General features: G+C 49.7%; 6 protein-coding genes across 6 annotated transcripts; 4 read left to right on the forward strand and 2 right to left on the reverse strand.

The window, feature by feature from the left end:
• Positions 1-210: 210 nt before the first annotated feature.
• I303_106799 (uncharacterized protein) lies at positions 211-1,161 on the forward strand (the record flags this gene model as incomplete). The annotated part of the gene is made up of 1 exon (XM_018411815.1): positions 211-1,161. One exon carries the CDS (start codon positions 211-213, stop codon positions 1,159-1,161), a length of 951 nt encoding a protein of 316 aa, XP_018259016.1.
• Positions 1,162-1,461: 300 nt separating this feature from the next.
• I303_106800 (uncharacterized protein) lies at positions 1,462-5,365 on the forward strand (the record flags this gene model as incomplete). The annotated part of the gene is made up of 7 exons (XM_065969447.1): positions 1,462-1,606; positions 1,681-2,517; positions 2,581-2,868; positions 2,925-3,023; positions 3,073-3,678; positions 3,742-5,110; positions 5,221-5,365. 7 exons carry the CDS (start codon positions 1,462-1,464, stop codon positions 5,363-5,365), a joined length of 3,489 nt encoding a protein of 1,162 aa, XP_065825519.1.
• A 405-nt stretch (positions 5,366-5,770) lies between these two features.
• Positions 5,771-7,852, reverse strand: I303_106801 (uncharacterized protein; the record flags this gene model as incomplete). The annotated part of the gene is made up of 2 exons (XM_018411813.1): positions 5,771-7,534; positions 7,625-7,852. 2 exons carry the CDS (start codon positions 7,850-7,852, stop codon positions 5,771-5,773), a joined length of 1,992 nt encoding a protein of 663 aa, XP_018259014.1.
• Positions 7,853-8,305: 453 nt separating this feature from the next.
• Positions 8,306-10,953, forward strand: I303_106802 (uncharacterized protein; the record flags this gene model as incomplete). Its single annotated transcript, XM_065969448.1, has 11 exons — positions 8,306-8,575; positions 8,710-8,878; positions 8,942-9,181; positions 9,243-9,388; positions 9,452-9,490; positions 9,565-9,658; positions 9,720-9,803; positions 9,875-10,176; positions 10,236-10,295; positions 10,352-10,658; positions 10,721-10,953. The coding sequence occupies 11 exons, from the start codon at positions 8,306-8,308 to the stop codon at positions 10,951-10,953; spliced, it is 1,944 nt and encodes a 647-aa protein (XP_065825520.1).
• A 557-nt stretch (positions 10,954-11,510) lies between these two features.
• On the forward strand, positions 11,511-12,415 carry I303_106803 (uncharacterized protein; the record flags this gene model as incomplete). Its single annotated transcript, XM_018411811.1, has 3 exons — positions 11,511-11,724; positions 11,815-11,888; positions 11,957-12,415. 3 exons carry the CDS (start codon positions 11,511-11,513, stop codon positions 12,413-12,415), a joined length of 747 nt encoding a protein of 248 aa, XP_018259012.1.
• A 163-nt stretch (positions 12,416-12,578) lies between these two features.
• On the reverse strand, positions 12,579-13,802 carry I303_106804 (uncharacterized protein; the record flags this gene model as incomplete). The annotated part of the gene is made up of 4 exons (XM_018411810.1): positions 12,579-12,681; positions 12,748-13,364; positions 13,445-13,506; positions 13,586-13,802. 4 exons carry the CDS (start codon positions 13,800-13,802, stop codon positions 12,579-12,581), a joined length of 999 nt encoding a protein of 332 aa, XP_018259011.1.
• Between the last annotated feature and the right edge of the window lie 1,187 nt (positions 13,803-14,989).

Here is a 14,989-nt window from a genome sequence, read left to right on the forward strand (position 1 = left end):
TGGGCATCCTTTCTCCAACGATCGTGCTTAGTCGTTTCAGCTTCGACTTGAACGATGTCATTGTTGTCCACTCAGAATCGGTCGGAAGAATCGACCTGAAAAGCGAGCGGACTACTAATCTCTCTTCCACCATTCCTCATCACCTCTATCCTTCTTGAAATCGACCTGTCAACCACCAGTTTTCTCACATTCCGGTCCACGACTCACAACATGCTGTTCAACACGATACTCCTCTTCTGCTTACCACCATGTCTAGCTGCGCTTCAAGCTTACCCCACTTCCGATTCCTTCTTCACCACCATTCCAACTCCCACTTCCGATGCCACTGAGAGCGCAACAGCGTCTCCCGCTTTACCACTCAACTACGCAGCTTTACCATCACCAACTAGAACCGCAACCGCAGCCCCTCTTCTTATTGAACGGTGCGAGGGCGAAGGCGAATGCACCGACTTCGGCTCGAGCGAGACGACCCTCCAAGCCAGCTTCGTCACATCTACAATCGTGCAAACCACCTCCGTCCCCTGCTACATCACAACCTACATCACCGATTCCCAAACTATCACTGAGACCGTCTACTCCACTGAGATCATTACTTCTACACTGACGAAAGAAGGGACGGTGTTTATCATCCGGTATTCGCCCACGCCGGTATTGATGAGTACAGCCATCACCAGTGTGATGGAGATCACTAATACCATCTGGTCTTATTGGTTAACCTCTTCCGGGGAGACGTGGGAGAGCACTTCGAGTGGTGGCGAGACTATCTATGGCGGAGGATCGAGTGCACACACCGAAGATAACGGCAATGACAACGGTTGGTCTTCTCCTCTGTCGTCTACGTCCTTGAGTGGTTGGGGGACCACCTCGAATGGTGGATGGGGAGATGGAGGTATGTCAAGTGGAACGGCAACTGGGACAGCTTGGACTCATATAAGCAATAACAACAACAATAATGCGGTCTATCCCACTTCTTCTATCACAGCTAGTGGCTGGGGCACAACGACTATGGGCACGAATGGTGTTACTGCGAACAACGGTCTGGCGAATTGGAACTCTGGCTCAAAGAAGATGTCACCAGGATGGGAGATGCGGATCACCATTTTCATTGCTTGTGCCTTCGTCCTTGCGTGGGAGCTGTGTCATTTCTTCGTACACGTATAGAGCAGTCGAGCCTTATACCAGGCTACTAAACAATCTGTCGCTGCCTCCCAACCTATGCATGCCCACATATTTGCCCTCATGGCATCTTTATCGCACATCCGTACCTGACCGGTTATCGCCACCCTGCGCACGCCGTCAGCGCACTGCGTCATCTCGAACTGTTCATACATTCATACATTTCTTCTCGCATACATCGTTTCAACTCGGTAGACCCGAGAGATCAACATGAGCATGGCTCGATAACAGCAAACCCGATCAACAAGCATCATCGAGAAGCCCAACATAGGTCAATTTACCAATATGTGGTCGGCTAGACTGCTTGTTTCAGTCCTTCTCGCCGCTCGTTCAGGTCTGTCACAACAGCTGACCTTTACGAGCACGAATACCCCTCAACAAGATATATCCGATACTCATATTGTCCCTCAAACAAACAATGGCAATGATGGTGAGCTGATGCACAAATCAGATTTAGTTTGGTAAAGGTTTAACATACTGACAAGATAGTTGCATTCCTGTTAGACATCTCAACAACAGCCGAAACCATCGTATCCGCCCTAACATCCTCCTCGCAGCACACTATAACCCTTCATCTCCTCCAACGGGCCAAGTGCATCCCCCTCTTAGCGCACATCGGCAATGCTACCCTCTTCGCACCTACAGACCAGGCATGGACCGATTGGGCCAATAAACATCATCTCACTTCCTCTCCGGCCGCCGAGCCTGAGTCTGAGTCTAGCACAACATGGTTAGGCGATGGGGGATTACAAGAATGGTTGAAATCGGAAGAAGAAGTGCTTGATCTCCGAATATCCAATACGGTCCACGACGCAGAATGGGAAAGGTCGATGATGGATAATCAGAATTGGGCATTAAGGCAACATCTGTTATATCATATGCTGAATTGCACTTTACAACCTGCCGATTTCATCGCAACAACCACCAATACCAACATCAGGACTGAACGAAATATCACAATCGAGACGACGCTGTTATATCCCTTAGCTGAAGAACCGCCTCTGCCGCCTACGCCGGAACCTGGACCGCCGTGGTTGCCTCGCGGAGGAGAGGGGTTGTTAGGTGGTCATGGACAGCGCGTGCGACTGGCCAAAATAGGCTCGGAACAAGGTGGAGAGCGCGGAAAGATTGGGCTGGAGTGGAATGGCGAAGATGGCGTCACTTTCTGGGATGGTAAAGGCTGGGAAGACCATGATCCAAGGCCTCAACCCAATAAGACGGAAGTAGCCGGAATCGATACCAATAAGGATAAAGAGAAAGAGAAATTCAAGGGAATTAGGTGGACTAGGAATGGAGCGGTGGTCGGTATTGATGGTGTACTGGACATGCCTCCTTCAATTGGTGAGTCTGCTTTTGCTTGTCGACTAAAGACTCAGGCTGAGCGGTCTGTTTACCTGCTTATAGAGGAAATAATCCGGACGCACCCTTCCCTGAGATATCTGTCCCATCTACTCACATTCAAGAACCTCCCAACACCCTTACCAGACTCCTTCGCAACCTCGCCTCATCTCACCCTTTTCGCACCGTCCCACGAAGCGTTCAATGCGGCATTCGACGATATTGAGAAAGGATATCTTGCCGGGCCGTACGGCGAGGAAGGCGCTGCGAGGGTCCTGGCGGGTGGTGTGGTCTTGGATGTGGGTAAAGGCCATGTAGGGTGGAGCGATACTTTGTCCAATAAAACCATTGAAGGTGAGTCTGTCCTAAATCGTATACCGCCAGACAGCTAATCGGAGAGTATGATCTAGCTTCATCTGGCCTGATACTGGGAATCAATTCCTCAGCGCCCGGGCAGCTCCTCGTCAATGGGTCAACTGCGGCGACAGTCGATATTTTCGCTTCAAATGGTATGCTGCTTGCGCCTCCTCACCTCGACCCGGACTGACCTCTGTATAGGTGTCATACACATCGTCCCGAACTTATTGATACCCGAAAACTTCAGCCTTCTCAATTCAGCTGAGAAGATGCTGCTGTCACTAAATGCCACTCGCTTTGTCTCCTTACTCCGATCCGCAAACCTTTCGGATACCTATATTGGCTCGTCTCCCATCGACAACCATCGCAAAGACAGCGAAGATGGCTGGACAATATTAGCTCCCACAGACGACGTCCTGGACATCATGGATAAATGGGATGGCGGATGGGGCGCACCGATACCGGAGATCTGGGCTACTGCCGAAGCAAGTCATATTTACTCTCCCGCTGAGGACAATACCCCCAGTCTTGAGGTGGAGACCAATAGCATCGCCAAAAAGCCATACAAAGACGCTTCTCCACTCGCCGCGTTACTGCAGTATCACATCTTGCCTGGAAGGCTTCTACCGGCTGACATCAAGGATGGCATGTTGCTTGGTACCGAATTGAAGACCTCTTCTCTGAGCGGCGGGCGTCAAAGACTTCGAGTGGATGTGTCTGAGCGATTTCAGCGGGATCGAAACGATTGGGAAGCTATTGGCGAAGGTGAGATCAGGTTTGGTGGTGCCACGGTACTCGGCAAACCAGGTGAGTCGTGATTTTTGACAGGATTGGCTTTGTCTGAAAGGTAAAGCTAACGGCGCGGTCTAGTCAAAATCGGTAAGAGCATAATTTACCTTTTATCATCCCTCTTATCGCCACCGGACGATGTGCTTCAGACCGCTGTGTCGGATCTTCAGCTATCGACATTCATCGCCGCGGTGTACGCAGCAGAGTTGGACAAATTCGTCAAGCGGAATCCGGCGACTACCTACTTCATGCCTCGCAATCGAGCTTTCAATCAGCTTGGTCTGGCCATGCATTACCTTCTACTACCGGAAGGCAAGGATGAGCTACGAAAAGTCTTGAAGTACCATTCCATCAACGATATCATCTACTCACCTGACGTGGAATACGGCAAGAAGGTATATACCACCTTGGAGGGCGGAGAGATAGTCTTGGACAGAACAAAGGGCAAGAATGGCAGTATCACACTTCGGTCGCCTACGAAGTGGGAAGGGTACGATTCTGGCGATTCGTTGCCTGCTAATGGTGAATTGCGGTCGACCAAAGTGTGGCATTCCGATGCGTTGACAGATACCGGAGTCATACACACGATCGATAATGTGATTATGCCTGCGGACGTCAAGATCAGCATTGCTAAATTGATTCGAGGCTCGAAGCAAAGTACGATGGGCGATTTGATGATGCGGGCTGGGCTAGGCTGGATCTTAGAGGGTCGAGAACCGACCCAAAAAGAAGTCTCTGCCGCTGAATTGCAAGGTAGAATCGCTTCGATACATTCCGAAGATGACAATTCTGATAAAGACGAAGGTGATCCCAATATCGAAGATCTGGCTATGCCAAGTTACACCATCCTGGTACCTTCCGACAAAGCGTTTTCGAGGTTGAACCTAACTCATTATCTGAACGATAAAGAGGCATTGCTTGATCTACTCAAATTACATATTATCCCTTCTTCCTCCACTCTCAGACCACCCTCTCCCCCATCTTCGAAAGACGGGAAAGGCAAAGGCAGCCAACCTGTAACGCCTCCTCAAGACGGTAAACCGATTTCATTAGATGACGATTTGGTTTATGGTACGCTTCTTTCGACGAAGAGCCAATACGGCCAACTTGCCTTCCGGGCCACGGGCGATAATTCTTTCATTGTTGGGATCAAGGGTGCTCGAGGAGGCGGAGATATGAGTGTGGGTAATTCAGCGAGGATCGGACAGAGTGGAAGAGCCAGTGTAAGGTGGAAGAAGAACCATAAAGACTCGTTAGATGTGTATCCTCCCATCCACCGATTGTCCACCAGAATGGATAAACACAAAAAGAATAAAGATCAGGACGAGGACGAGGAAGATGAAGATGGGGAACAGTCCAAGAGATTATGGAAAGATGGTATGACCCTCGGCGGCGGGGTGTTGATGATTGATAATGTTTTGATACCTTATCAACCTTCTTGGTTCTCCAGGTGAGTAAAGTTCATTGCCCTCCACCATCTTTCCCTTGAAGTCCTATGTCCTTCTTCCTCTTTCCTCGAACAGAAAGGAGGCTGATGAGATCGATCGGACGGTTCGACAGATGGGGATGGCTGGTGATTACCTTGTCGGGGATCGGGCTGGTCTTGCTCATTGCGGTTGTCTCGGTCGGGTGGTGGTGGATGACCAGGGGCAAGGAAGAGGACGAGGCGCAGTATGAACCCCTCGAAGGTGAAGAGGAGGAGTAGGAGTACATGGTATGTGTTTGAGGGATCAGATGTCTGGGAAAAGAATATCGCTCAGATGAAGTGGTGATGATGACTTCAACTCCTTTTGAGCATATGAGCTGCATACAGCATGGCGATTTGTATTGGTATTGATGATAAGATAGTGAAGATTCTCTGAGTTTGTATTTTTAGTCTCACATACATGCATCTTTGTTTGTATTTTCGGTCTCGCAAACACGCATGTAAAGTCGTTCAAACAGTATGACATGTCATGATGATTGGGCCGGCAATCGGGGTTGCACTTCAACCTAGAACACAACGCCAACGCCGACCCCCATACTCCATCACCTTCCATTGATTTCATTGATCACATATTCATACACAGGTCTACAATGGAGATACTACTACCACTACTCTTTCTACACTCTACACTCTATAAACCCCCACCCTTCTTTGATGAGTCGGGCTATTCAGCACATCATTCCCCGCTGCATCCTCCAACTTGCCTCCGAAATACGTATCCATCTCATCGCGCTTCATCAGCTCGAACTGCGATTTCCTTCTCGCCGCGTCCTGAGCTTCTCTGGTCTTCGCAGCGTATTGTTGGTGATGCGACGGTATATGACTTGGCTGCTGTCCAAATATGACTCCGGCTTCTGAGATATCTTCTTGTCTCGTCATATCGCCTTCGGAGGATAAGAACGAATCGTCTCCACCTATAATTCGATTATTCTCGTGTGTCGAGTAGGGCACACTTGAAATAGTCCCAGTCCCAGTCCCAGTCCCAGTCCCACTTACACCTGTGCCTGTACCTGTACCAGTACCTGTACCAGCTGTATGTGTCGGGTCGGACATACCTTCGTCCATTGAATCGAACGAATCACCCTCGAAGGAATCTTCAGCCGAGTAGACTTCTTGTCCAACTGGTAGATCCACCATGTCAGATTCGAAGGACGTGTTCGCTCCGGTGGATCTTCTGATCCCAGCATGAGCATGAGCATGAGCATGAGCATACGGTTGAGGGTGTCCGCCCGCACCGGACGCTGAGGCTGAGCCAGAAGGATGGTACGTATTCTCTTCCCCCTCTTCCTCTGTGATCGGTTGTTGAGGGATTCTTTCTTGAGAAAAGAGTAATTTACCTTGTCCAGGCTGAAGGTCTCCAGGCATGATCGAATACCTGCCCAATCCCTCTGGCGTATTTAATCTCGGCGAAAGCTCTGAACCCATCTCTTCTAAGAGATCATCCAGTATAAACTTGGCCTGTTTCTCACCCTCATCTCCGAGATCACCAGCAGCAGCCATTCCGTTAGACGCTTTAGCCGTGCTTCGCTGGGTTGTTGACTTGGCTGGGGTTTTGGCGATATCAAAGACGGCTTGCGCCTTGGGCGGCAACGAGAACTTCATCGTGACGGGAGGAGACATCCCAAAGGGTATGCCGCCTGCGCCTTCTTCATCGGAAGAGTCCTCGTCGTTGATACCGGGTAAGATGGACTGTTTGGGCGGTTTCTTGATTTTCGAGGATTTCATCTTAGCTGCGTTCAATGGGGTGGATCGGAGGTCCGCGATACCCGTGAAACCCGCTCCGAATGGATTATTGGAGGCCGAAGTCGTCTTCGTCTTGTTGGCTCGTGGAGTTGCTGAGGAAGGTCTTCCAGACTGAGCTTGTCCGTGAGTAGGTATATCTTGAGGATTGACAGTCCCCGTGGAGTATTCTTCTTGCTGCGTATCGTCTGCATTTTGTGGTCGCACAGAGGGCGATTGGTTCCAGGTAGAAACGCTTGAAGCGTTCTTGCTTAGATGAGGTAAGGAGTACCCACTTGGCAGAGAAGGAGTGGGGAGATCGCTGGATACGCCACTTTGATCTTGGTATGGCTGACCGATCTTCAGCTCGTCTCGAAGCTTTCGGTCTAATCTGTCGAAAGGCGATTCCATCGAATCTTCCCATGATTCGTGGACACCCGACCTGCCAGCGGGCAAAGGTGTGGAAGACGTAGCAGGAGGATCGAAGATGAAGCTCGAGCCTGACTCGTCGTGCGCGTGAGCATGAACTTGAGAGTCGTCCTGATCTCTGCGCATTGTCATCGTCTGGTCATCGTATTGAGTCGCATGGTCTTGTTGGTGTGGTAAAGTGGTATCGGTTGATCCGGGTAATCGAATCGATGAGGCTGCTTCGAAGAACGAACGCCAGAACTGAGAAGCGGCAAGCATCATCGAAATCAGCATCAACACGATGGGATACAGAACATGTGTCAGTCAGCCCGTCGCTCACATATCACTCACATGCGCCGCTTCTCTCGTTGGTTCGCCCGCTATGGCAAACCTCTTGATCTCAGGCAGAATCCTGCTCGTCACTATCTGATGGAATCTGGCAAAGTTCGCATCGATCTCTTGAAGCAGTAGAGTGTTAAGTTGGTCTATTCGCTCGGTCTGAGCGGATATCGGTGAGTTGGGATCTACGCCAGGGATGGTGTAGAATGGAGGGGAGAGAAGGGGATTTGGATTTGACATCGTCGGCGGTGCAGTCGGCTGTCGCTCCGGCGGTCTCGAATAGCTGTACAGTAGAGATATTGGCAAGCCAGTAGGCTCGCGGCCAGGACCTTGCTGTCTGATAATTTCCTTGTCGTCGGATGATGTCGAGGTTGCAGTCTCTTGTCGCTATTGACGGTGTTTTTGAGGTTTCTCATGTTGTCAAAAACGCGTCAGATTAAGAACGCGTTGGTCGAGTACTATTACGTAAGTGTTGGGAAAGCCGTGCACATGTGATCTTCGCGTGTACGATATCGGCTCAATCTTCCGGCTGTGATTCATCATTTCTGTGTCTATCGCTGTGATTTCGTGCGACCAACAGCTCATTCAACCTAAAAAAAGATACACCTTTGCTGCAGTGGACGAGCAGACAGTGTCCCTTCCCCTCTAGTCGTCAAGCTACGATCAGTCCGCGTTGTCGACCAAACGCCCATCATGTCGGCGGTGATGACGGCGGCACCCTCGACGAGCTCAATATCCACGACCACCAACCTCTTCGCCAGGCCAGACACCTCGATATGCTCACATCTTGCGTCCGTGCTCGAGTCCAGCTCAGGTGCTTTCCCAGCAGCCCCAGCATCGTATGAGACTGCCAATGGCGCGGTGCCGCCGCCTGGACCGAAGCTGAAGAAGCACGACGTGGAAAAGCGGTTCACGGAGACCGTCAGATGGGGTGCTGTGGCAGAAGGAGCGAAGCGGCGCAAGGTGAGTTTCGCTTCGAGAATGGCCATATTCCAACGACGCTGCACAGGGCGAGCAACTCCATGAGCTCAGTAGCGAGCTTTGCCGCTCCAAGTATAGAGACCTTAAAGCTGGTTATTTACCTTATGCACCCTTAGACTTCATCGCCAGAATGCCACACTTGCTCGTCGACCCTCACACGACCTTGGGCATGTCTGACTTGCCCATATATCGGCTGTCTGCCCTTCTCAGGAGTATCTTCATCCTCTTCAACGAAGGACTGTATGCGTTCTCACTGGCAACGAAGCGACGGGTCATGCGGATTCGGTAAGCCAGATTACCTGGGCACATGTTTAGATTTGCTAGCTAACCGAGACGATCCCTTGGTAGCTGTGGACCCTTCTTCCGGGGCGATATACTGCTCTTCATGCTCCGACACCATCTACCCAGACCAGTTCGAATCTATTTTTCGGACAGTGCGGATACGCACCGAGGAGATGCACGATAAATCTAGGGAGCCCGGTGTGGTGGGTGGGGGGCGGGGCAGGGGCAGAGGGCCATGGAAAGCTTGGAATCCCAGTAATATGGTCAAGATACAGGAAAGTGAGGTTGAGAAGAGCTCTTGTCGAGGTGAGTCCGGTGTCATCCTTCCTTTTTCATTCGTATTCGGTCGCTGATTGTGTGCAACCAGGTCTTCGACCACTATTGAACCTATCCCAGACTTGCTTCCTTTCCGCCATCTTACAGTCCTTAATCCACAATCCCCTGCTGAAAGCGTACTTCCTATCAGACAAACACAACCGACATGTCTGCCCTAATGGATCCAAAGGACTAAGTGTTGGCAAACCTTTCCTCGGTGCGGAAGCGCCGAATGGAGCGCCAGGTATGGACCGGGAGAAGGGCTGCATGTGCTGCGAGATGGATCGCGCATTCGAAGAGGTCAGTCGCAGATCACTTTCTCGCTGTGGTGGCCGAGTGCCAGACAAGGGCTAAGCGTCCGCACCGACTAATAGTTCTACAACGAAGACAAATCGCCATACGGTCCTATCACTATGCTGTACGCTATGTGGCATGCGAGTGCTGAGCTGGAGGGGTACGGACAGCAAGGTCAGCTCAGAAGTTGATAGCCGCGTCATGTAGGCAGCTGATCTCAACTGCCCTCTTGTAGACGCGCATTCTTTCTTTTTGGCTGCTCTGGATCAGATACATGCGCACGCTAAGGGTCAACTGTCTAGCTGTAATTGTATTGCTCGTGAGTTTGGTGGTGCAACCGATCTAAGCTGCATTGGCTGATCTCAACTAACATCCTGCTTCAATTACCAGATCAAACCTTCTCCGGCCAGCTCTTATCCTCGGTCACCTGTTCTTCCTGTTCTCACACATCTTCAACCATAGACCCCATCCTAGACATCCAACTAGATTTCCCGTATTCGCCTCTAGCGGGATCCTCTTCGGCCACAATCACCTCTAGCACTTCTACATCTTCCTCGGAAGGTATAAGTGCAGGAAATCAATTGACCCTCGCTGGGCTGCTCAGGCGATTCTGTGCAAATGAGAATATCGGTGAGACGGATGGCAGTGGTAAAGGATTTGAATGTTCGAAATGCGGCGGTGGGCCAGGAACCGTAAGTGCAGCTTTGTACCCTCGAGAGACTGTGGGTCTCACGTCTAATGGGCAACGCAGTACGCTACCAAAAACCTGACGATCAAGAAATTGGCTCCGGTCTTATCATTCCAGCTCAAGGTTTGTCCTGATTTGCTACGCTTTGCGTAGAATCACCATGCTCATCTCTTCCATAGCGTTTCGCACATATGACTTCCTCGTCTTCCAAGATCGAGTCTCACGTCAAATTCCCTTCGACGCTCAACATGAGGCCGTATGTGGATTCGCCAAATCCTACATCGTTCTCTTCAAATCAATCCGTCTCGGAGGATATCAAACCCAACATTGACGAAGATAAAGAAGCGGAAGATCATGTCTTGCCTGACTCGCTTTTCCTATATGACTTGTTCGCGGTGGTCACGCATGAAGGCAAGCTGGATAACGGACACTATTGGGCTGATGTGAGGGAAGGCGAAGAATGGTGGCACTGTGACGACGATAAAGGTGAGCTCTCCTCTGCTTAAACCTTGATGTAATTACCGGAAAAAGACTGACTCCAGGTTTAGTCACTCCAACGACACTTTCTGCGGTTCTTTCGCAAAAAGCATACATGCTATTCTACGTCAAGCGATCACTGGCTTATGCTCAACCGATGTCGAAATTGTTGTCCACTACCGCTCCTGCGGCCTCGACGACAAATGCAAGCTCGAATACGAATACAAATTCGAGTACTGCACCTATACCACCTGTTCTCAATACTGCCAATTCGTCTGGAAACGTGTCGACTATCACCAGCTAGTGCGAATCCAGTGTGCCATGCTGTCTTATCCAATTGTTGTCTACAATATATCTGTCTTCTTGCATTGATCGATCATACTTTTATTCAGAGAACGATGCTATTGCTTGGTTGATGTGTTCTGAAACGAAAGCATGCAAAGTGCGTATTTAGTGGTGTTGTACTTTACAGTCTAGGTCTTACTCCAAGCATCAATCTCGCAAGCACGCAACGAGCAAAGATGTGCATCCCAAACGACGAGGATCGTGTGCCTATGGTCTTAAAGGAGGATTGTGGCGGATCTATGAGTGTCGTGTCGAAGCACGGACCGCTCGACAAAGTTTGATGGTTCCTTCAACGTCGAATATCAGCCATCAAATACACACAGCGGTTGATGGAAAGGTGAGTCAACGTTAGTCAATGTTGATGATGCTTCTTTGGTTCCTGTGCAGAATCTGATTGGACGAAAAGCGTGTCAATGAGCATCCATACACACCAGTATGAACTGCATTTCAACACATCTTTTTCTCTTCTCCTTCTCAAACGATAACACTGTATACCTCTATAACCCCAGACCCACAATGACAAAAGCCAAATCCAATTCATTAGACGATATCGGCAATAACCCATTTACGGCCATAGTAGACAAGATCGCAGACTTGCCCAAGTTACCCGCTATCAAGGACGAAGCACTGCTGAAAGCTGCGACCACCCATCCGTCCATCCCTCTAGGAGACGACATAGCCGCCAAGTACAGCTATGAGAGATTATCATTCAGCGGAGAGGGTGTACTTTGTCAGTCCCGAGTATTCCCTTCAAGCTTTCTATATCTCATCGTACGTACTGGGACAGGGGTGTGCTGATACTCCCCTCTGTGATCCACAGTCACCTTCATCACTTCCTTAATTCAAGATACCGTCCGCGAGGCCTTTCGCGACATCGATGCAGAATCAGCTGCTGTACATCACTTGTTCATACTAGAGTGCTCTGTCGGTGGTTGATCACACAGCTGACAGCTGCCCTTTAGACGCTTCGAAGTAGACTTACATCGCCTCCTGTCCTTTCGGCCATATCCATCCACTATGACCTGCCCAAGAAGCTTATCATCAGCCGACATCTCACCGAAATGACTTGCAGATCGATCAAGAGCACCGCCGACATGTTCACAGCTTATCTCGGGGGTCTTTTCTATTCGCTCGAACGAGAATTTTTCACCCAATACAGAAATGAAGGGGGAACCGCGAACAACAAAAAGAAGGAGGATGGAGCGAGGGAAGGGAAGAAAAGAACGAAATTGAATGACGGGTCATCTCGACCCGCCTTACAACCGAAAGACTTCAACAGGACCATTACCAATACCAATATGACCCCTGAGAGGAACATGTTGGACTTGGCCAACGAAATCGATCAAGCCCGTGATCAAGCCTCGGCTCAAGCTTACATCCAGCTCATCCCCTTCCTTCGAGCTCTGTTCTGTAAATGTTGACAATCAAAGAGTCATGTAATGATATGTTAAGTTATGGCATGATTGGGGTATTTTTGATTGTATCTTACAAGTTAGCAATATGTATGTACAGCGTAATTTGATGATGGCAACAAGCATGTCCTTTGCCTGTGTATCCTGATCCTGACCCAAGCTCTGACCGCGATCAAGCCTTGAATTCTGGCCTCTCCAATTCGAACTGCGCGCAGACCTTGTACGCAGCCACTGCTTTGGCAGCTTTGACAGTCGCTCGAGTCGCCTCTCCGTACCTATACCAGTGCTCAAATGTCAATGACTATCCAGATGACACAGAACAGGCTTTTGCAAACACTCACCACTTCTTATCATGTCTATCCGTCGCTATGCAAAGCACTTTCCACGCATCTCCGGCCTTGGACTGTGCATAATCCGGTATACCCCCTTCTTTATGCTCGAACCATTGATTCAACCTCGCATTGGCTCCTCTGGCATTATGATCCGTATCTTGATTTTCAGTCGTACCGCCCGACTCGGCATGTCTGGCCGATTGTTCCGCTTTCATCTGGTTTAAGATATGCTGCGCGATAGGCTGGAAGAGAGGTCTGAGCCATTCTTCAAGGTAATCCATCGCTTCTCCTCTTGTGGGTGATCTGCCTCTGTCGACATGATTCCCATTATGAATGGGAGTAGAGGTATGAGAAGGAGACGAGAGATCGAACTGGGGTGATCTCGGTGGAGTGGGCATCGATATTGTTGAAGTTGTATCTGTTGAGACGAGAGATGTACCTGGACCGTATTTCAAGTAGGAATAGTATACGCCGGCGATGTATGCCTCGAACAAGTTGGCCAGTACTTTCTCGCCGTTTCGAAGGACCGGTAATTGTTCGGCGGGGGCGATGAGCCTCTCGTTCAGATGATAGCATTTACATAATTCTCGCAAAGTCGAGTTGTTGACCAGGTGCGATTTTAGTTGCTACATCAATCGGAATCGGAGAAATGGAATCAGCATCTCGTCAGCGAGATTACAATTCGACCTCAGGGTGAATGACCTACCGTGGTTATGCCTGGACTCAGGTTCGGATACATATCCTGCAATAATCCAACTACAGCACTATCTATCGCAGGTAGCGACATGTTCTCGTCAGCTCGAATCCGACTGCTTTTACTTCTCAAGTAAGGATCGACAGAGCTCACCAAGCAAAGAGTCTCCGAGCAGCTCCAACTTTTCGTTATCCCTACATTCATCTTCGAGCTCGAACAGCTGGATGGAGTGTCTCGGCCTTGCAATAAAGCTCGAATGGGTGAACACCCTTCGCTCTATACTACCGTCTTGGATGATCGGTAAAGGGGGTAAATCGATACCGGGTGGAAGCGACGAGATTGAGAGTGATGCTAATGCTTTCTCGGCCATTGTCAAGATACCTCCTAGTTGCTCTCTTTCTCGAGCTTCGGGTGAGAGCTGATACCGATACTTCAAGGAACAAGTTGAATTGGGACGGACAGAGCGAGAGGTAATTTGAGGGATAGAGCTCAATGAGCTGAGGAGTGGACGAGAGAAAGAACGAACTGGACGTGGGATTCACAGTATCATGATGGTCCGATGTTGGTTAATTCGATCCAGTATAGGAAAGTCGTGTTTCACTTGATCGTCGTATACCAACATATTTTTACAGGAGGTCAAAGCGCATCTCATCTGTCCATGGTAAGTGGAGGTTATCCTGAAACCCTATCAATCGGATCCAATATAGAGTTTACCAGTAGATCAAAGCGTCAGCGCATGGGTCAAGGCACCGTCAGCGATGATCGCGCAGAAGCATTGGAGCCATATAACAGAGGCAAATGCACGAATGAACATGCCATGGCGAAAGAGGTAGAGCAGGTCTACACGGGAACGAATCTATCTTCCTCGATTGGAGATCCGGCAAAACTGGCGCAGAACAGCTACACACCGTTGGTGAAACGGTATCATGCACCGTTGCCAGTAGGACTCAACTCCTTAGTAACGGATTCGGTGCGGCAAGGGTTCGACTCCCTTACGGTGTAAGTTTTTTTGTATGTGGGAAACAATTTTTTGCTACAATCTAATTCTGAAACGCATGCTAAGCATGACGACTGCACGGGTCTCTCATGCAGCCGAACTTGTGCGCGAGGACGCAGTCTCTTCTTATGCACTTGCCAGAAGGTGTCGCACCGGATCACTTGTTAGGGTGACCGAGAGGATCTGACCGAGCACTTGAGCACCTGAAACGCTCACACCAAAAGCGCGTCATTCAATTCCGCTAAACGCTCGGTTTGGGAACCAAACAAACACACGAACGAACGAATTTGCGCTATTTTAGCTCGTTGTTCATCAATCGCCCCAGACAGCGACACACTAATCAAGAAAGCGACGTCGACCGAGGCTCTTTCGTAGCTGCGACGTGCCCACGCACCGATGTAAGGATCTACTAGACAATCCAGATTGAATATCGATCGGTTTACACAAGATGGGTGCTCTCCTTCGATGTTCCAGATCTATCCTCTGGGGGTCAATCGTCTTGGTATTAATCATCAATGGCCTCCTTTCATACTCGGATCATGAGGTACGTGATTATTTTA

Source organism: Kwoniella dejecticola, chromosome 8 (genome assembly GCF_000512565.2).
Source record: "Kwoniella dejecticola CBS 10117 chromosome 8, complete sequence".
Lineage (NCBI taxonomy): Eukaryota > Fungi > Basidiomycota > Tremellomycetes > Tremellales > Cryptococcaceae > Kwoniella > Kwoniella dejecticola.